General features: G+C 42.5%; 1 protein-coding gene across 4 annotated transcripts in view; it reads right to left on the reverse strand.

Annotated features, from left to right (window-relative positions):
- Positions 1-2,593: 2,593 nt before the first annotated feature.
- LOC115036683 (kinesin-like protein KIF21A) overlaps positions 2,594-21,586 on the reverse strand; it is a 31,135-nt gene continuing 12,142 nt past the window's right edge. Inside the window, exons 2-36 of one of the 4 annotated variants that reach the window (XM_029494967.1) lie at positions 20,783-21,005; positions 18,412-18,594; positions 17,825-17,974; positions 17,295-17,429; positions 16,968-17,132; positions 16,121-16,236; positions 15,638-15,833; positions 15,346-15,535; positions 14,679-14,742; positions 14,351-14,554; positions 13,676-13,723; positions 12,924-12,984; positions 12,739-12,850; positions 12,424-12,612; positions 12,100-12,299; positions 11,896-12,003; positions 11,490-11,558; positions 11,225-11,370; positions 11,000-11,144; positions 10,684-10,878; positions 10,057-10,158; positions 9,260-9,425; positions 7,827-7,884; positions 7,569-7,623; positions 7,171-7,385; positions 6,831-6,989; positions 6,630-6,662; positions 6,399-6,535; positions 6,197-6,281; positions 5,941-6,030; positions 5,685-5,843; positions 5,478-5,595; positions 5,184-5,354; positions 4,884-5,080; positions 2,594-4,729 (exon numbers count right to left, since the gene is read on the reverse strand). In XM_029494967.1, coding sequence (XP_029350827.1) covers positions 4,672-4,729; positions 4,884-5,080; positions 5,184-5,354; positions 5,478-5,595; positions 5,685-5,843; positions 5,941-6,030; positions 6,197-6,281; positions 6,399-6,535; positions 6,630-6,662; positions 6,831-6,989; positions 7,171-7,385; positions 7,569-7,623; positions 7,827-7,884; positions 9,260-9,425; positions 10,057-10,158; positions 10,684-10,878; positions 11,000-11,144; positions 11,225-11,370; positions 11,490-11,558; positions 11,896-12,003; positions 12,100-12,299; positions 12,424-12,612; positions 12,739-12,850; positions 12,924-12,984; positions 13,676-13,723; positions 14,351-14,554; positions 14,679-14,742; positions 15,346-15,535; positions 15,638-15,833; positions 16,121-16,236; positions 16,968-17,132; positions 17,295-17,429; positions 17,825-17,974; positions 18,412-18,594; positions 20,783-21,005 — 4,702 coding nt within the window. In that variant the 3' untranslated portion in view covers positions 2,594-4,671. Of the gene's footprint in view, positions 4,730-4,883; positions 5,084-5,183; positions 5,355-5,477; positions 5,596-5,684; positions 5,844-5,940; positions 6,031-6,190; positions 6,282-6,398; positions 6,536-6,629; positions 6,663-6,830; positions 6,990-7,170; positions 7,386-7,568; positions 7,624-7,826; positions 7,885-9,259; positions 9,426-10,056; positions 10,159-10,683; positions 10,879-10,999; positions 11,145-11,224; positions 11,371-11,489; positions 11,559-11,895; positions 12,004-12,099; positions 12,300-12,423; positions 12,613-12,738; positions 12,851-12,923; positions 12,985-13,675; positions 13,724-14,350; positions 14,555-14,678; positions 14,743-15,345; positions 15,536-15,637; positions 15,834-16,120; positions 16,237-16,967; positions 17,133-17,294; positions 17,430-17,824; positions 17,975-18,411; positions 18,595-20,782; positions 21,006-21,586 lie in introns of all 4 variants that reach the window. The other 3 variants (XM_029494966.1, XM_029494968.1, XM_029494969.1) reach the window with 3 other exon arrangements.

Below are 21,586 nucleotides of genomic sequence, written 5' to 3' on the forward strand. Positions count from 1 at the left end.
TCTGAATGGGCAGCATACAATAAGCCATTTGTCCCAAATCATTCTGTTTCAGCTCAGCCATGTGTTGTATTTTCTGTTGCCCTGGTGTTAAATCCCAGGTAGCTACGATCTCTAATGAGCTCATTTACTCTCCACTGAATGGCCAAGCACTCCTGCTTTAATTGTTGCTGACTCTCACTAGCCACGCAACTGACACCCTGCACTTACATGAAGAGATCTACAGCAGATGATTGAATGTGAAAAGCTCTCCTCTGTCAAATGTAAATCTAAGTACGAGATCACACACTTGACCTGCTCGCCCCGGCTGGTACCGTCAGTTTTATCTCCCTCTGCCAGCTCCCTTCCTTCACGCACAAATATGTATGTGTGCAACGCCCCAGAATTTCATGCAAAACTGTTCTTCCTGGTTTGTTTTTCTTGACAACTCAGCTCAAGGTGGGTTTCTGTAGCCACTTTCAAAGAATTAGGCAGCAGTATCACAGATCATCAGTGCTGGTCATAAAGCTGAAGCACCTGTATTTTTAGCTGGAGGATTCTTGGGTGGTTAATGTTTGACCGTGTCCTTCTGAGCTTCACTGCATTGCTCAAACGGTTTCAGACTGTTTTCCTCCCCCACACCTTATCTCATCTTTTCTTTATTTGTATCACAGACGTGTCTACTCCCACCGATTCTGTCTGTGAGTTTGTTTACAAGTGGCTGCCAAAACCATGAAATGCAAAGTAGATGTACTTTTTCATGTGTTCATTAATTTCTGAGCACAAATACTGAGAGCAACACACACACACACACACACGCATACACAGAGGAGGAAATTTCATCTCAGGGCATTTCACATAGAAATGAACCTGTGTTGAATTTGATCTATCCATAAATACAAAGCCCCTACAGCTGTACAAATCAGGTTATTGAAACAAGAGGATCAAACTCAGCAAAACTCATCTGTAACTATAAAACAGTTAAAATCAAAGTGGAAATGCCATCTATCTATCATCTGATGTCATTTTGGATTCCCTGTGAAACTTGATCATCCAGGTTGTGCTTTGTATGCCAATCAATTGGACATTGTTAATTTCTGCAAACAGTTAAAATCCTGAGGAACCAGTTAGACTGAATCTTTCCCGGGTTACAATGTGTGTGGGGTTTTTTTCAGACCATATTCTTATATAAGAAAATAATAATTAAGAACATAGAATTGTCACCATTAGCTGCCTTGTTATTAGTCTGCATTGTTAAAAGAAGCAAATAGATGACGTATTTGCGTAATAGAAAGTAGACTCAGAGGTACATACAAGGTCACACTTGTTGAATGTTGACTGTTTGACTTTTGAAATGGCCCACAGTCCCAAAAAAGTTATAGTTTCTTATAACTGTCAAAATCACATGAACTCTATATTCATTTCTTCATTCATTTTTGGGGTAAATAAACATTTGAAATAGTCATCTTATAAATACTTAACTAAAATGACCACTAGTTTAATGTACTAAACTCTAAATATAAAGTGGCAACAGAGACTGAAAGTCAGACTGAAGTCATTGTGTTCAGACAAACAGTTACTGAGGTGACTTCAGAAATAAAACCTAGGGACATTTACAGTTCAACTGTCAATGTAAAATTAATATAATTATAGTATTTACCCTCTTCAAAACACAATTATTTGCATTGTCTCAATAGCAAATATTATGTGTACGTATACAATAAGGACTTGATGGTTACTAAAGTTACTAAAATTAAAGTTACTAAGTTACTAAAAATGCGTCAAGTTAAACTGAAAAATAACGATTTTTCTGTCAAAATCAGCGACGTTGTAAAATGATGTTGAGTGAATGGGGTTGAAAGAACCTACTGGATAAGAATAAAGTACAGTAGAGCAGACACTGCAAGTCAGGCCCCTACTCCTGTGAGGGCAATTAGCACCGCTGCTCTCAGAGCAGATACACATAAAATATTGATCCTTCCATCACTGTTCACACTAATTTGTGTCTTCAGGGGGAGGCCCTAACTCTTTCTTTTCACCCCTCTCCTCTTTGTCTGTGTCTTCTCCCCTGGAGTAAATCACACTTTGTCATTATTAAAAGAGGAGCGAAGCACGTTGCAGATAAATGTTTTAGTGAGAGCACGAGATTACATGCTTTCTGAGGATAAGACACTGCGCTATTATTTCTCCTCTCTTCATGAGACATCTCGGGACACTTACCAAACAAAAACCCTTCAGATTAGAAGAATATTAATAATTGTTGATATTAAAAAGAAAGACAGAAGCTGTCTGCCAAGAGCTGTTCTTCATTAACCGTCTGCTATCATCAAGCTGATTCATTTGAAGTGTTGTCATTCTAACTCATGGGCTGTGGATGTGAGTACCGCCTGGAATTTAATTGGAAACAATTTACTGAGCTGAAGGAAATCCACCAGAATTTGAATTTTGTCTTGCTTATCTTCAAATAAGTGGCGTCCAACTAAACCACGCCATAGAAAACACCACACTGACAACTACAAGTTGTCATCATGCAGCAGATGTCATTATGTAGGATCACCACCATGTGGTCATAACCCATTAATGCATTGTTTAAAAAAAAGAAAAAAGAAAAAAGGAATGCTTGCAAAACCGGTTTAATTTAAAACCCATTTTCACACTGCAGCTGATATTTTACTCACTCAAATTTATGCACAACAGAATCAGCAGGAAAAACACAACAACAGCTGTATTTACACGAGACAGATTTCAAAATAATATACAACTACAATTGGAAGGATCCTTAAGGAATTTGATTTAATACTTACAGCCCGTTGCTCCTTTTTGAGATCATTTCATCACCAATTCAAGTGCAATTTACCTGAAAACAACTGTTCTTCTTAACTACATTGTGAGTCTGATGGGAAATTTCTTCTGAAGTTGCAAAAATATAATTTTGAGTGCAATTATTTTAGTCCCATTGATTTAAACAGTGCTAACATTATGTACCTCCAATATCTAAACCAGAGCAGCATGTGTGTTTCCAATGAATCTCAAAGAAATGCATGATGGTTTCATGATAAATGGATTACCTGAACATTTCAAAGAGAAAGAGTCCACATTAACATACAACACTCAATACCTACGTTTTAAGATTTCTAACAGGCACTGATATAACTCCTCTGATTATGGAGAAATTCAGCCAACAGATTTTGTGTCCATCGTCCCTGATGCTTAGACAGCAGGAGCATTAGATTGGAATGGGTTCAAAAACGTAGGCTGATATGGAAGACACAGCAGCAAAACCAAAACTCAAAGAGAAAATAAATAAATAGCAAATTTGTTTTATACTCGTGGTCGGCTGTAGCATGTGTGCAGTTAACAGAGATGAACAGCATCGTGGATTTAGTGGACTGAGAACTCGTCACATCATTTGGATTGAACAACACACATGCACGCACATGCACACCTTTCATGAACAAATGGAAGATAAGCCCTATTTCGTGACTTTGGGAATTGAAGGGTGATTTGTTGATGTACTTTACCAATCTTTTCATTTCACTGCTAAACTACTTGTTGTAGCGCTCCTGCTGCCAGAGCTGTAACTCAGCTTTAAAGCGGCTGCACAGCTACTAAAGGTTAGACAAAGTAAATACTCAGTGGGTAACCTTTTCAGTTGAAGAATCGAAATCCTGGAAACTGAGAAAATGTGCTCCGGCGCCCTAAGAGATAGAAGTCAGGGAGGCCAGAGGGGAGCATGCTTAAAGGAAAGAAAAACCCCACTTATGATACAAAACTGTGATCACCCAGAGAATACTGGAGAGCTGACCGCTAACAGCACAGAGAGGAAAACAGTGTTTACGGCGGAGGTGGAGGAACACATTTAAACACATTTTTATCTGGATGTTACAGCTGTTCGGCCTGTCGGTTTTTACAAGTTCAGTTATAGATAAAAGCAGCGATTAACTGTAGGGCGGGCAAACATTTTTATTGTAGAGTACACAGCTTCTGTGCACCTGTATGTATAATGTATGTGTCTGTAGTTACACTGAGTGTTAAGATAGTGATTTAATGAACACAAACGAGAGCGCTGGAAATAAAATACTGGAATCGGGGAGGGCAAATTTGTAGATTATCACAGGAACACGAAATGTTTTATTTAGAGGCCACTTCTGTTCTACTGGAGGGTCAGGCAGTAGCAGCTAAAGAACATGTCAATAGTTATTTGGTCCTTACTTGCGTACACGCATACACACACACAAACGACAACACACAGTATAGAGCACATTGCTGGTGAGCAGAGGATGCAAAGGACGTGGGAATGCCTGTCTTTTACATTTGGTGCAAGGAACAAAAGCACGCTACAAATGTTTGACCCAGGAAAATTCACTCTATAGCATAGAAGGTATCCATGTTGTCTTGTGTTGAATTGCGAACGGGAATGTTGAAAGCACAGGAGAAACTCCTGGATCAGTTATCACAGATCCTTAAATCTCTATTTTTTGTCTCACTTTACTGTTATGGAAGGTTCTGCAATCCTCAGAGCTCTGGCGAGTTTGTGGGAATCCAGCTTGACCTAAAATAAAAGTAAAGAGATCTGCCTTGTTTGTCGCTGATTTTTCTATCTGGGGCCACACTTCCAGGCACTCGACCCACTTTGGTCTCCTGTCCACAGTTTGACAGATTCATTGTGACTGGGTGGAGGCAAAGAGTCAGACATTAGTGGACGCCTTCCTCCAGAGATCCTTTGGCTTCCCAAATCTTCACTGTGCGGTCACTGTAAAAAAAAAAAACAGCAACAACAAAATGAAACAACATATTAATCAATACTGTGTTCAAAATGCAGTCCAATCAATATGTTTGTGAAAAACATAGACCTGCATCATCAGTCACAAGCAATTCTGACTACTGTAGCATGCTTGGTGACTCACTCTGAGGCAGTGAACAGTTGGCTGCTGTTGGTGGCCAGACCGTTAATGGGACTATCGTGCCCGCGGACCTCGCCGAGGGGTGCGAGCGAGTCAGCATGCCAAAGACGCAGCAGCCCTCCTCTACAGCCGCTGAGCAGCACTGGGGAACCTGGCACCACGCCCAGAGCACTCACCCAGTCTGTCTGAGCACTGGCCGACTGCTGCGGGAAGCACAGACTGATGGTGAGTTAAAATACATTTTACTTTCCATCTCAGCTCATAGATTTGAAGTTTCTTTGCCAGCGTGACAGATGAGAGAACCTGCAGCAGCTGCTTGCTGGCCACGTCCCACTTTTTGATGTAATAATCTCTGGAGCCGCTGTAGAAAACATCTCCATGCATGGCCAGGGACTCCACACCATCCTGATGAACTGGCTCAAATGTGTGGCTGGAGGTGATGCTACCCTGAACACCTTCTGTGACCTCAAACATCTGTGAAAAGAAAAAGAATACCCACAATCCCCTCTGTTGTTTACTGCCTACGTATAAATACAGCTGATAAATACAGTTTATACACGTATAAACGTCATACAGCTGTGTGTGTTCGTTTCTTACTTTAACGTGGTGGTCTTTGGATCCAGTGAGGACAACATCCTGTCCGTGACTTAACTTGTCAACAGTCAAACACATGACAGGTCCCAAATGGCCGGTTAGCTTCCCTGTGGACACAAACCTGAAGAAAGAAAGGAAGGAAAATGACATTAATTCTGCCTCTCAGGGCGGGATTGTGCAGCCAGTCCTCTAATCTGCGTTTAAACGCACTTGCGTAGGTCCCACATGCGAACAGCATTGCCAGCAGCAGCGTAAAGGAAGGACCCAGAGGGGTTCAGGGCGATCTGGTTGATCTGGCTCTCTCCTGGTGGGATGGATAAACTCCGGGCAGACGAACACGTGTCTCCTGAGCCCACCTGGCCTGATGACCTGATATATACAGAAATGCAGACCGGATCCCCCACATTACGGACCCTGCACATATTGCTAACCTCCACAGATGCAGGAAGTAAAGATGTGCCCTTACGTAAGCGTGCGTATACACTTGGCAGAATCTCGTATGTCCCAGACTTTGATGTAAGCAGTGGAAACAGTGAATACGAGACTGGAGGTGTATCTGGGATACAACAATGACGTGGAAAAACAAGATAAAATTATTCATCAAAAGGATATTACTTTTATTACTACTTACTGGATTAGTATTTCTATTTATTGAATAGATTAATTGTGACACCCAGAGAAATTGTATATTTATTACAGCCAATGATCCTGTGTACAAGTACCTGACGGAGACAACACTGCTGGGATGATCTGCGAGAGACATTATCTCCTGTCCCGTCACCAAGTTCCAGACTTTACAGGTACGGTCTAATAACACACAAATGTACACACAAACACAAACAGACAATCATTCAGTTTGAGTAACACAGGCGTAGCATTTTAAGAGAATTTCTGAGATGGTAATAATTCAGCTTTTTTTTTTACCTTTGGATCCTGTGAAGAGTAAATCATCAGTGGCATCTACGCTGAGAACGGGCTTGGTGTGGCCCTCAGCCACATAAACACACTGAAGTTTGGCCCCCCGGCTGTTCTTAGATGGTGTCACAGGGCTGATCACACCTCTATAATACATATGATACAATAACAACTGTGCTTCGTGTATTTTGTTTCACTTCACTAACCAGTACTCGAAATTTATAAAAAGATGTGAATTACCTATGGCCTTCAAATACAGGTGAGTCATCCATCCTGACAAAATAAAACAAGATGAAATGAAAGACTGAACACTTGAATGTAAGGAAACAACACAAAAGAATAAAACTGACGCAAACACAGCAAAGACTGATGGGAATGGTGTGAGCTGTGCAGGAACATGTAAAAGCTCTTCTGTGGATTAATGAGACTTTTTCCACTTACAGCGTTCTGTAGTCGCCGCCTTTCATTTTGGCTTCTGTAGTATGTGCAGGTGCTGGGATGTTTGTTGATGTGGGCCCTTTCTCCTGCATCTTCCTTCGGATGAGAGGCGAGCGCTCCAACTGTCTCCTCTCAGTCCCGGTAGGGGACCTGGATCCAGATCTACAGGCAGCAAAATTGTGACCAATCTTCGTTATCACAGTACAGCGCTAACTGATTAACCTGAAGTCAACCCCCCCCCCCCTCGCCCACCTCCTCCCAAACAAAATATATATTTAACGTGTCAGCACGGAGCTCTGGAGATATTGGTCTCCTGCAGATAAATGCTGTTTTTAACACTTACATGCCAGCTGGTCTGGCAGAAAGTGCAGATGGGGAAACGGTTTGCTCGCGGTCAGGGGTCTGACCAATCGGGGGACCTAGCACGCCTGCCGGCCCTTCCAGGCGCTCTGACACGGGCTGCAGAGGGGCCGAGAAGTCGCCAGTGGGGGATTCAGAGGATAGATCCAAGCTGCTGGCGTAAAGGAGCTCCATCTGGGTGGTGGTCCGCCTGCGAGCCTGAGAGACCAAGAACATTTGGCTGAACGAGGTGCTGATTTTTAGGTTTTTAGTTATTCGTAACCATAGAACTACTTATTCTGGAACGAATACTACGTATTCACATTCAACTTCACATTTTAACTTCCGTCACCATTTCCTAAATGAACAGTTTTACAAAGATTGCGATGCACGGTGCAGTACCTTACTCCTCGGTCTGGATTCACCGCATAACTTCATCAGGTCTGATGCAAGCGTGCTGAGATATAGTCAGGATATATGAACAGAATTAATGACACTAATCTTAAGCAAAGGAGTGAAGTTTTAAAAAGCAACCAAATACAGTAATGGCAAATGTTTTGCTGCTGCACTATAATTTAGATCCACTCGAGCCGTCTCTCCTTCACCTACCAGTTTCACGCTCCTTTATCTGTAAGAACAAATGGAAACTGAAAACTTTACCTGCCCTCTGTGGCTGGGCTGGGGGTGGACTCATCACTACTGCTGTCTTCTCCATTTTCTGCACCAGGCAAACAGACACACACACACACCCACACATATAAGCGCACATCCTAACAAACACGATTTCTCACAGAAATTGCAAAACATTTGCGTTTCTTTTGAACAGACATGTGCTAACAAGGATTATTGCGACAAAAGTCAAAGCTATATATGACAGCACAATGATGGTGACAGCTTCAGCAGTTTATGGAAAGGTCACCGGGGGTCACCAGGTTTAGTTTTAATCAGGGGGTCATTAGCATAATGCAACTTGTGGCTACACTGTTCGAGAGTGTGAAGATACAATAGAGAAAGTATGACAGAGATAAAAAGCTACAAACAAACAAATGTAGACACACAAACTGCCTTGTACACAAGACTTCACAGCTTACAGCCTTACAACAGCGAGGGATTTTATTGACGTTCAGTTTTAGTGAGGACAACCTGATTAAAAGGGGCCGACTTGCAGGAGGGCTAACAGGGAAGACTTAACGAAACATGTCATGCACGGCAGAGTTGCTTCAGCTTGGTTAGTTTTTTTTTTTTTTTTTTTTTTAAAAAGGACTGAGGATCAATGCACACAACAAGATTTCTGAACATGGTGAGGACACACGGTTATCATTAGCACTTTTATTAACACCTTATGAATAAATCTGAAGTCAAATTTTTTCTTTAGTAAATAAGTGGAAATTCTCTTTTTCTTTGTCAGCTTTGTTTAATATGAAAGCCTGAAAAGAACCCTAACCCACTTTTAGATTTAAAAAAAAAAAAAAAAAAAAAAACTTAAAAAAATAAAGAAATGCGCTGATTTCTTAGGGAATAAACATGTAAATTTATTTATTATTAGAGATTGGAATTGGAAATTAGTTTATTATTTCATTAATAAGAATTTTCATATCATATTGAGATGTTAAAATGCGAAGGTTTATATGCAAAAAGCTAAAAAAAAATCCAATTGATGGGACTTTTTTTATTTCAAAGGTGTGTTTTGCTTTCTATATATATATATATAACTGGGAGTAAATCAAAAGGAAATATTGTGGTGTGCATGTGCCACTGCTCTTCCAAGCACAGTAATAACTCTATATGTCTCATACTCACCTGGAGACAGGTAACCTAACTCTGAATTCACACCAGAACAACAGAGAAAGACAGAAAGCAAATCAAACCCAATCAATCAAACCCAAAGATGAGAAAATAGCTTTTCTTTATTCTACAGGCTTGATGTGTTCATGGTGTGTCGTCTCAAGTGAGGGATATCTCAGAGAACTCTCAATTTTCCTTGCACACACTGAAGCCTGTAAAATAAACTGCAGCCACATGATGAAAGAGGATGAAAAGGTGTTTGTGATTGACATGCGAAGACCGGGATGGATTTTATTGGCGTTTCCTACCTTGCAGGGCGCTGCCCAGCAGGGCATCCAGCTCTGGGTTGATCTCAGCTTTCTCCTTCAGCATGTGGAACAGCAATTGGTTCTGTGTGGCGCTGTTAATCTCTGTCTGCTTCAGCCTCCCTTCCATCACCTTCAGCTGAGAATCCTTCTGAGCTGCCTGCAGACCCTGATAATGCAGCACAGCGGACAGGTTATCAGCAGAGGTGCAGCACTTCACGATTTGCATATTTTACAAACAGTCAAACACAATGATGGCTCCGTGTCCTGTAAATTCAGCCTGCTGTTCAAATTACTTCCACTCCTTCATTTGTTCAATCTGTCCTGGTTTTTGCTGCTGCGTTGAAACACATTTCCTCACTGGACCAATTAGGTTTCATCAAATCTAATCTCACTTTAATTGAATTGAGACTTAATTTAATCAAGTTGTTCCATTTAAAGTCTCATTGAATTCAAACTTACAAAGGAGTCATGGTTATGAAGAAAGCAAGATCAAGAGGGAGAGATAAATTACAAGATGGTTGCCACAACAGCCAACAATATACATGAACAATCAGTATAATTAATTCCATAAGGCACATTCATTTTGAAAGAGGTTGTGAATATTATGAATGATAAAATATAAGCAGCAACTCATGTAGCCTTGTAATTGTGACTGTAATTCTATGAGGCTGCAGGACTCAAAATTTCGAGGTCAGATTAAATTAGTTCTTTCCAGAGCAATGCAGAGACACACTAATAGCAAGCACACTAATAACATTAGGACAGCGGAATATTAAGCCTCTGTGGGCGATAGGTACCTTATTGATGGCCATGGTGACGAAATGATCCAAGAGGAAGCGGGCCTCTGATAGATTACAGGAGCTGATCACTGCCGTTACATCCACCGTGTCTCCTTCGTCCTGCAGCACGCAATAATAACCAACTCATCAAAGTGACACTTTAAATACATTAGCCTGAGCAGTTTTTAAAGTCATAGTTTGACATTTTGGTAAAATATAATAATTTACTTCCTTGGCAAGAGCTATACAATATTAACAGTCGTCTTATGTAATATTCTGTATTAAAGAAAAGGCTGTTACAGCTTAGCAATAAGGTTGGAAACAGAGAGGATATAGTGGATCTGATGCATACATTAATTTGTTTCTAAACACTAAGACCTAATAACTGTGGCAAAGCTAACTGAGCTAACTGATCAAATTACCAATAGTTGGCACAAAATAGATTCTGGATTCAAAAAGCAAATGAGGTCATGGGATACTGCCGACACTACAGTAATGACATGGCACGTGTTATTGTTACAATGAAGAATTGAAATGAAATGAAGACCCTCACAGCAATTTAGCTACATTGCCAAACACATATATTTACGTCACATTACACCTACAATCAGGATGAAAATGAAACATCGATTATTTTCCTCTCACCTTGGCTTCCTCCATCTGCATAATGTTGGCCTGGCAGTCAGCAATGCTGTCGTTAATGTAGTCGATGTTGGCGCTCAGGGACTCCAGCTCTTCGTTCAGAGAGGCCAAGGAGCGGTCAGCGTCGGCGCCGTCCACCGCCATCTTCTCTCGCTTTCTGGAGACTCGCTCCTTCCGTCTGGTCAGCTCCTCACGTTGCTGGTGATGTGGGAGTGTACAGAGAAAAGAGGAAGGGAATAAAAAAGGATTTTTTTTTTTTTTTTCAAGACTTGAAACTTAAAATTTTGCCCTGTTTTTTTTTTTTTTTTTTTTTTTTTACCTTCAGCAGTCTGTTCATATCTGTCTCCATGTTTGAGATGGTCATTCTCTGCATGATGATGTCACTGACGCGTCTCTCCAGTGACTGCCACTTGGCCCTGGCTGTCCTGCTGAGGTAGATACTTCCCATCCGCACTGGAGGATTCCTAAGGAGGAAGACATAGCTCTATGAGAAGTGTTACAATGCACATTCAACCATGCTACACGGAGCATCACGGTATCACACCTGGCTCCATTAGACTGGGACGCTCCAGAGGCCTGCAGCCTCCCCGGGATGGTTCGATGCGCAGGCTCCTGGAGCGGTTCAGGTAAGCTCACCTTCCTGCTCACCTTCCCAGACACGGGCCTCACCTGCCGCCTAAGAGCGGTCACCTGACACAGTTCAAAGTACAGTCAGTTCTTCTGCACACTGAAGTAACGGCAGAAAAAAGAAATGTGCGGATTAACGGCCAAACCAACCAACCCTCCCTGTGTAGCGATGAGCACCCTACCTCTTCGTTCTTCCTGCGTAGAATCAACTCCTGCTGTCTCTTCTGGGCCTCCATCTGCCTCAGCTGATGCTGCAATGAAAGACAAATATGAAAAAGTCCTTTTAAATGCATCAACAATTCAAATTTTATGACTATATAAGGTATACAATTATAAAATATAAAATTAAGGTATAATCACTCTAACAAATAGCTTTCCTCTTTTCCAAAGAAGCATCCATTTTATCTTTCCCCTTTGTTACGCAACAATAATTAAACTTAGAACAACAACTACGACATGATGTGAAAGTCTCAGACAGACTGACTACACCTCTGCTTATTGGTAAACACTGTGAGTAAAAGATAAACGCAACAGAAATGATTCTGATGGATACAACCATCTCTACATGAGTGTGTCCTTCCGTCTGACCTCGGCTCTGCGCTGGTCTTTCTTCAGGGTGGCGATCTCCCTGTTTCTCCTGCACTCTGTGGCCCTGTTCCTCTCCTGCTGCTCCTTCATCTGACGCATCAGCGCCACCTGGTGGACAAACAAACCACAGCCAACAATTCAAAATGATCAGACCATGAGCATGACGGGCGTGAGAGGGAGGCTGCTGGTGGGCCGTGTCTTCACCTTGGTCTTCTTCATCTCGGTCACGTCCTGCTGGAGCTTTCTGAGCTGTTTCTCATACTGTGACTGGTTCTTCAGCAGGCGAGCGTGCTCCTTCTGGGCTGACTGGAGCTTCTGCAGCTCTTTGTTCATGGAGCTGAGCTTCCTCTCATACTCGGCTTTGATCCTCTTGGCCTTCTCTTCTGTGCCCGACTCCACTGAGCCTGGAGAGGAACAACAAAGAGAAGCTGGAGTAGACTCTCATTTGTTTTATTTGACCCTTTTCTGTTCAACAGGGGTATTTAGGTCCCCATGACCCACTAAGTCAAGTTGGAATCTATCTCTCACCCATATTGTGCAGCACCTTGTCCCTCTCCAGCTGTGTGTCTCTGATCTTGTTCTGCAGCATCATTAGCTTCTGCTCGTACTGCTGTTTGAGCGTGTGCAGACGTCGCTGGCTATTCTCCAGCTCGTCTATCAGCTTCTGCTTAATTGCGATCTCACATGTGATGTTAGCCAGGTCAGCCTGGACGCTTTCTACACATGCATCATAAAAAAAAAACAAAAAAACAAAAAAAAAAACATCCAGAGATCTATGAATTCAGCCTTCAGGTGACAGTCTGAGAAAAGAGGCCTCGCTTGACTTCGGTAAGGTGTCTTTACCTTTCTCTTCCAGTTCTTCAGAGTCAGAGTCCTCAGATGTCTCTTCTCCCGCCATGTCAGAGTCCTCCTCATCCCCATCTCCATCCTCCCCTTCTTCGTGATCACTGCCCTCCTAGAGATGTAAAGGTACACTTAGTAAGGACAGTAAAATACACACACAGGTAACAAGTGAAAGCTCCACTTACCACCTCTGGCTCCTCACTGACTCTCTCCTGGTCATTGTCTGGGAGCTCCTCTTTAATAGCACTGTAGGAGAGAAAAACATTAGCAATCTGCCAACCATGACAACCATGAGTGTTTACACTGTTGGCAATATTTGGATTAACAGTACAAAGAAAGCTGAAGGGGCACATGCGAATAACTATAGCCCTCACTAGACCAGGAGCAGATGGGATCAGTGTGGATTAATGATTTCACTTGAATTATGGAGGGCAACGTTAAAGACACACATGGAACAATAACACCATTTAATGATTAATACCAATCATATTACAAGCTGGAAGACGGACTGTCACACACTAGTAAGATTCGTTGACCAAATCCTCAAAGAATGGTTAAAGAAAAAAAGCCCAACCCAAACACTTTCAAAATTTCCTTCCAAGTTTAACTCCACTTTTTCACTCATGGCTGTTTGATGACAATCTTGCAGTGTGAAGCAAAGAGGAAACAGAGCAGGAGCAGAGGGTTAACAGTGAAGGAGCACAAACCACCTGTTGGTGCAGAGGATGTTAGAGATGATTTACTTTGAAGTTAAAAAGTTAAAAAGATTTGGGTTAAGGCCTGGGGTCAAGATGCACCCTAAAGCCTTTCAATTAATTGGTGCATTTCTGTGTGAACACAAGGAGCACATGAGGCGCACCACTGTGCAAAACTAGCTGCTAATTGAATCAGTTTCCAGTTATGTATTCAACCAAATCCTGGATGGCATGAAGCAAACCTGGCGCGTTCAACCTCTGAGTGGTGATTCTCTTCGTATCGCCTCAGCCTTCAGAGAGGGATGGGGATGTATGGGGGCGAGGACGGTGGGGTGTGGAGGTGTGTGGGGGGGGTGGGGAGGGTGAAGACAGGCCGCAGAAGATGGAGCAAGTGAGGGGATATTACAAGATAGGAGAAAGACAGAGCAGTGAGAAAGACCAAGTACACCACGTTCAAATGATGATGTCTGATTTTGGAGATGTTCAGATGAGATATCCTGCCAAAAACAGGCACGCCAGTTCTTTGCAATAGCGCAGATCACAATCTGGCCCTTATAAGTAAATACAAATGCGAGGACACAGACTCACTCTCACAACAGAGGGATAAATGACTATTGTGCTGGAGTTTGCCAATTTTTCTATTATCATTTTTCAAGATTGAGCACATACAGGCTGTGAACTGCTAATGTAGGAGGGTAAGAGAGCATACAGTCTTACCCTAACTGTAGGAAACAACAAACTTCAAGACCTAGCACCTCAAAGTCTTCTAATTTACCTTTAAAAAGGACCCAAAAAGCTTGAATTCAAGTGTAACTGTTATTGAATAATTAATATGACCCATATAGTGAATTTCATATTAAAAATAACAAAGCAGCAAAAAGTGGCCGAGCAACCGAGCAGAAAAGGTCCCACACTACCTCTTCTTCTTCTTCTTTTCCTTCTTCTTGAGTTTCTCCAAATCCTTCTTGGCCATCATGATGACGTCACTGGCCGCCTCCTCCGGGGCAAGCAGGGCAGGGGAGAAGGAGCCGGGGCCTCCATACAGCGAGGAGCGGGTGGAGGCCCGAGACAGGTTCTTCCTGAGGTTCTCATTTACAGCCTCGCTTTCCAGAAGTTTTGCTCTGAGGGAAGTGGAGAGTTGCTTTCAAACATCAGCATCATACCCATCACGGTCTCTGCGCCCAGTGGACGTGAATTTGAACGAATGTGTGTCTTCTAAAAATGAAATCTGACCAGGGATCATACCTGAGTTCCTCGATTTCTTTGATATAATTTTGAATCATGTTTCCAATTTCTTCATTACTGTCACCTATAAACAGAAACATCACTTTATTTGTATTTTTATTTTTGACTCTGAGACGACTCATCAACACTTCACACTTCATCAGTACTTCTTTACTTAAAACTCAGTTTAACCAGCAAAACCAACCACTGCATTTAAATTTGTAGGTAAAGGTTAACAGATTACATGGCAACAAAAAGTGTTGTTTGAGATACACAACTCAAATATCATGCTATTATTATTATTATTATTATTACCATTATTATAATCAAGCAGTTAATTAGGAAGTATCACTACAATCTTCTGCACTATATCTTTTGGGTTTTTCAGTAAATGGCTGTGTTTCCTTGCACACCAACTCTGTTTTATATTGATATTCATTCAACAAAGCACGTTGTCTTATAAAGTTATTCATGATGTTTTACTGTACAGCTAACATAGCGCCTAATGAGTTTTACATTCATTGCAATCTTAAAAAAATACTTTCAAAATACTGCAATAAATGAAATTAAAACAAATCTATGCGTAGCTTTTTGATTTTTTTTTTTTTCTTCTATCCCAATAATGCGTTTTTTACCGTGCTGCAGTAATGTAGGTGGAAATAGGTATTTTGAGTTTAGTTTAGCTCACCTGTTTTTACCAGCGCCTGGTTGGCCTGGTCGCTGAGGATCTGTGTCAGTCTGGTTCTTTGAGCATCAATGGTCTCCTGCATGGCCTTCACCCTCACCCTCAGATGGTTGTTCTCCGTCTGCAGCATTGAGTTCTCATGGACCAAGTCGTTGATACCCTCCATCCCATCCTCACCCACCATGCGCTTTCCCTGAGTATCAGACAGATCAAATCACATTATGGAATTGTCGTGTTTTTCTAAACACACCCATTTTATTCTTATATTCTATTTTGTGCTTCTGTGTGTTCTCACGGTTCTGTACTCCATTAGCTCCATCTGTAGTCGGGCTATCTCGGTCCTCAGTGCGCTGATCTGCTGACTGGCTCGGTCTTGGTTCACCATCACCTTGTTTTTGATGTTCCGGGCTCGGTTGGCGTACTTTAAGGTGTTCAAAGTCTCCATGAAATCCCTGTCTGACGGGCTGATGCAGGCGATCATCACAGTTTGACTTAAGAAGACAGAGATGAAGAACAATGATGAATCCTGAGACATTATTATAGAAAGGTCAACAGATTTCTTCCCTTGATTTTCTACTTTTTCTTGATTAATATTAAACACACAAATCAAATATTTACAAATGCATCACTTTTATTCTTATTTAGTGGCACTAACAAATAGCTGATTTTGTCGGCGGTGAATCAACACTTGCAGTACATTTGGTCTGTGATTGATTGCCAGGATGATTTGCACAAAGTGCAATAGAATATTTTCGAGGATGAGCTCAGTTCCACAGACCTGTTACCACCCAGTGAATCCTGTAACAGCCGGGTCAGTTTGGAGTCCCTGTAAGGCACGTGAGTCGAGCGTTTACTCCTGTCTCCCAGAGCGCTGATGACGTTTCCCAGGGCAAGCTGAGGTGACAGACAGAAACGAAGAGTTAAGAAGAGCAAGATTGGAACGACTGTGATTGAAAAAGATTTGTATTAAACCCAATCCCACCCTCATCGGCCATTACTGGTAAATCCACGAGGGTTTAGGCCTTTCCAACTGTAAAACCATCAAGTGTATCCGGGCAATACCAGGCATTACAATAAAATATAATTACATGTAGGCGTGGTTTGGTTAAGCTTTCCATAATGTAAACACTGGGCTCACTGATGATTCAGGGCCATAACTGTATGTGGTTATTTTGTCTCATGAGGTTGAGAAACTCCAAATTTGCTTTTCTTATCCAACATTATGATTATGTTTCCAAACTGGGACCAAGGGGAGGAAATAAAATATGCACAATAAAAAAGGGGTTCCCAAATCCACAATTGGCACCATGGCATTGTTGTCGTCTTTACGTCATTCTGAGCCCTTGTAGTGTTGTGTACTCATCTACCAGCTGTCATCAGTTATATCTGTGGGGATTCAGGGTTGAGGGCCTTTTTGAGGGCATTACAACTGAGTTTGGGTTAAAGAAATGAGGCATGTAATTCATTTTCTGGCCATCTGGGGGCTCTCAGGCACCAAATAAATCTCCCTTCAGGTTTTTCGCTTTGCGTTAGGTCACTTTATATACCAGATAAAGCAGCTTGCAACAGCACTGCAGTGTTTGGTGTTGGGTATAAAATTCTCAGTTCAGAATGAGATTCCTCACCAGCCCACAGTTGATGGAGATGCCCTCTTTCGCTCTGTCTCCTGTGGCTCCAGTTCTCTTCAGTCTCTCCGAACCAGCCAGGTCCACAAAGTGGAACTTAGCTGTGAGCGTCTCAAACTCATTAATCTCGGAGTCATTGGCTAAACGGTTGTCCGTTACATTATCCTGGAAGAGAAAGAGCAGCACAGAAAACGAAATTGGTAACAAGTTGCTTTTCAACCAGAGGCTACGATTTTAATTTTGCAGAGTGAAAATGGAGCTGATGATGGTTTCAATCTGCCGAAAATATTTGGTAGGAGAAACCCAGCGCTGTGTCTTTGCACGCACGTTGTTATCGGAAGAACAGACTCGAACTTGGCACAGGTGGATGGTGAAGATGGCGTGAGAGCGTGAACTCTGGACGTTCATCTGGGTGCTGGCGGTGGAGCGAGACAGAGCGCCGAGCTTCAGACACTGCATCATCTGTTAGAGGAGAGGCGAATGGGAGAAACAAATCAGGGCCAGAGTTTCTATTCTAACATCATGAGACTTTATGGCTTCAATTTATATCTACACAGGAAAGCCATGATGATACCAATGTAAAAACTGAAATATATGGAGACTTAGTTCCTTATACAGCAAAGGAATTTGTTTTGGTGGCTTTGGATATTAAAAAGAAAATGGAATGTGAAGTATTTAAAGGCCTGGTGGAAGAAAACCGTTGTCATTTATCCAATCAGCTGAGAACTGACCGACCCTACTTCGACCTGTGTTCACAGGGACAAATTCTTCAGGACAAAGCAGCAAGGAAGCATTAGGTATTGATGAGTGAATACAGTTGAGATGCTCTGGGTCCTTGTCGCGGTCTTAAATCTGACCTCAGCCGCGGAGGTGACGGTGCGGGTGGTGACCCCCACGGTGTAGATGCCTCCGTTGGCGTCCTCGTGGATTTTGATGTTGGACTTCTGTTTCCGGGCCTCGACGTCTCGCGTCGAGTCAAACAGGTCCAGCACCTCCTCGTTGTACAGCTGGATGGTGGGTGAAATGAAGAACATAAAAAAAAAAAAAAAACAAAAGAAGTCATGCAGGCGGATTATTGCAGGAGTTGCTGAGCCGTCATCGGTGCTGTCACTTACTGTCATTACCTCCCTGCCTCATCTTTTCCTCCTCAGCTGCTTCCTCCCCAGCTGTTAGCAGCCACTTGTTGGCTGTTAAAAATAAAGCCGGTAGATGGCCACAGAGACAGACTAATGGCACTTTAATGGCTGTAAGGTCATCTGGACACTTTAACGACCTGAACTCTCCACCCCCCGCTGACCTTTAACCCCTTGCTGTCTGCATGTCCTGGCAGCATCTACCTAATGGACCGTATGATTTGAAACTTAAGAAACTTAATTCCTTGGTTTATATGCTGTGAAACTGTCCAGTTGTCTCTGCCTGTGTGTGCCCGTGTGTGTTTCTGCACCTCCAGGAACTGCGCGTTGATCTTGAACTCAGGGACAGGCCTGCCCTGCTCGGTGGCGGCCTGTCGGCGTTCCTCGATCCCTCTGAACAGGTGGTTGACGGCCCGGGGAATGATACCCAGCTCATCTTCTCCGATGTTGACGTCGAAGCCCGTTCCCATGGTGTAAGTCTTCCCCGAGCCCGTCTGGACACAGAGAAGAGGACAGAGTCAGCGGTTACTTATTAAGTCTTTTATAGATCAGATTGTTTACAATTTAATAGATTTAAGCTCTCTTAATTGTGTTTCCATTCTGAACTGGACCGAGATTAAGGAAAACACAAAGTCTTAATGTCAAAAAGGAAGGCGGGCGTGAGTACGGGGAGGGGTAGGGGTGCAGCTCGGGGTTTAGAGGGATCAGAGGGGACCCCTCCATGCAGTCTCCATGGTGACAAAGAGGAATGCAACGTTGTGCTCAAATTCACGCGTCACCCCCTTTTCCTCCTTGCTGAAATGCCCAAAAGATCTTGGCAGTCTGTGTGTTTGAAGTGACAGAGAGAAAAAGTGTGTTTGTTTTATTGCACAAGATTGCACTTGTGTGATTATGTTATGCACACATTTCTGTGTGTGTGTCCACTGCACTCTGTGAAAGCCGCTTTGACAGGACTACAAGGGCCGCTGGAACATTGTGAGGAGAGAATAATGAACAGAAGAGAAGTGGAGGAGAAGTTTAACTGCTTTTGCAGAGCGTCAGCTACAGATGCTTCGTGACAGACTCTCTCTCGTTTTTTTTTTTATTTCCGATCGACAGTCACAGATAAGAGTTGATGACAGTCTGAGGTCACTTTGTGACACATCGCCCTCCAGATAGCTGGCAAAACCACTGCAGGGCGAGCGAGCGATGAAAAGTAGTGACAAATTGGAACAAAGCATCAGAGTTATGGGACTCAGTACACTCGGTAAACTGTCCTCATATAATAAAATGAGCCTCTAGGTTTTTATGATGACTCATATAGTTACTCTTTGTTGATAGACGCCATCTTGCAGGTGTAGGGATGATGATCGAAGGGAGGAGGGTCAATAAAACACAGAAATATGACACAGGAGAGTGAAGCAGTTTATCGTGTCCTGTTATCAATGATCGTTTGAGCCTTCTCAGGCTCGAGGGTTAGTCCCGTGGGTCATGCCATAGATGTGAAAGCAAACAACCTGTGTCACTGGTCATATTGACACGAGGGTGATGAGTGATGATGGGCCGCACAATTTATTATTATTATTTTCTTTTTTATTTTGATAAAATTTGAAATCATTTGCTCAAAAATGACACAACCTCCTCAACATTTTATGTACTTCTTCCCATCAGTTTGCTCCAGTTTGCGGTTCCCTTCATTTGTATTAGCACAAAAAGATTAACTGATCATCAACATTAGAAATACATTTTAAAAGGAATGTGTGCTAAGTACAGAAATACAGATTCTATTGGAACTCTTTTAATAATGTTCAAATGAGTTTTGTATCTTCCATAATGATATTTGTTTTGTGCTGATGTGAGTTTGTTTTGTGAGTGCGTGATGAATGAAAATCACATGAAATGTGATTTAATCAGATGAATCATGAGCAAAATCTTGATTATATATATTAAAAAAATAAATAAATGAAGTGATATTTTTTACTTTTTAAAAAGCAGTTTCCAGGGTGAAGCAGCAGCTTAGTTTTACTATAGGTCCACCTTCAGCAGATCATTTGGCCAGTTGTGCGAAGTGAAAAATGAAAATACACAAATAAAGATTTAGCCAAAATATAAGTTTTGATACATTTTGATTCAGAGCTCCGCTATATACAGGAAATGTGTGAATATGAGTACGCTTTACATTTTCTGTGGAGTACAACATAGAGCTGTGGAGCTGTCGGTGTGCAGGTTAACATTTCAAGTTGATGCCTCTCAGATATGTTTTGATTTTGTGCTTAAGTCCTCTGCTGCGGTATGAGGTGAAGCAATCTCTTCCCTCTTTGCTTTCATTGGGTAATAAACTCCCTCCTCTGTCTCTCCCCTCTCAGGCTGATCTATCAGAGCCAATATAAAGCGGTGCTGGGGGGAGCAGGTTGGAACATGTCAGCTGATAGCGTATTGACAGCGCTGCTGTGGCTGTGAGGCCTGTTCACTCCCTTCATTACCCCACGATGATGCGAAATGAAATCATCTTCACGTCATGTGTTGCCATAAATCTCAGGATTCGGGCGGCCAGCTCCCTCCCCTTGAGGGATGCAAAGTTGAGATGTCAGCAAATGTACGATTCTGTGTATGCGCGTGCATGGGTGCTCTGCCACTATGCAGAACGACGATCAAAAGGAGGAGGAAAACAGTTTGCAGCTGTGTGTGTGTCTGCGGACCGACCTGCCCGTAAGCAAAGATGGTGGCGTTGTAGCCCTCAAAGCAGCCCTCAATGAGTCTCTCTGTGCAGTGGCTGTAGATGCTTTCCTGCTGGGTGTCCATGTCAAACATATAGTCATAGGTGAAGGCCTTGTCTTTACCCAGAACCACCTGCGGCTCCCCGGGCATCACATACGTGCAGATGTGACAACCCTCGATCTTTTCTTTGGCCAGCTGAGGACGAATCCTGGCGGAAAAACAGAGATATTTATTTTAAGTCCAACTTTCTGGATAGATTTCGGAGAAAAAAAAAAACATTGAAGTACTGAATTTTTTTAAAGCAGCGGAAACAGCTTTCACCCTTCTGAGTTACTGGTTTGTGGATGTTTGACGTCTGTGTGTGAGGCTGCGCGTTTGTGTATTTAAGAAAGAGGCAGAGCGGAGCTGTCCTTGCCTGCATCAAAGCTTAATCAAGAATGCATCTTCCATCTAAAAAAAAACATGATTGATTGACTAATAAAGTCTTAAAATATTGAAATAAAACACAGCTGTGGTGAGGACAGGTAATATTTCACTATGCTGTAAGGAGATGAGTGCTACTACTGTGCAGTGTGTGTGTGTGTGTGTGTGTGTGTGTGTGTGTGTAGTGGCCAGTGCACATTACAGTGCCCTCAGTGTTCAGAAGACAGCTCTGGGTAAACAGTACCGCCCTGGCTTTCATTAAGGAATCGCTGTGTTTGCTTTAGTGCAAATAAACGCACTGTTATTACATCATTTCCTCCCATGATGCCCCTCTCCCTCTCATCACTGAACTTACTGTCCACCTGA

This window comes from Echeneis naucrates, chromosome 23, assembly GCF_900963305.1.
Source record: "Echeneis naucrates chromosome 23, fEcheNa1.1, whole genome shotgun sequence".
Taxonomy (NCBI): Eukaryota; Metazoa; Chordata; class Actinopteri; order Carangiformes; family Echeneidae; genus Echeneis; species Echeneis naucrates.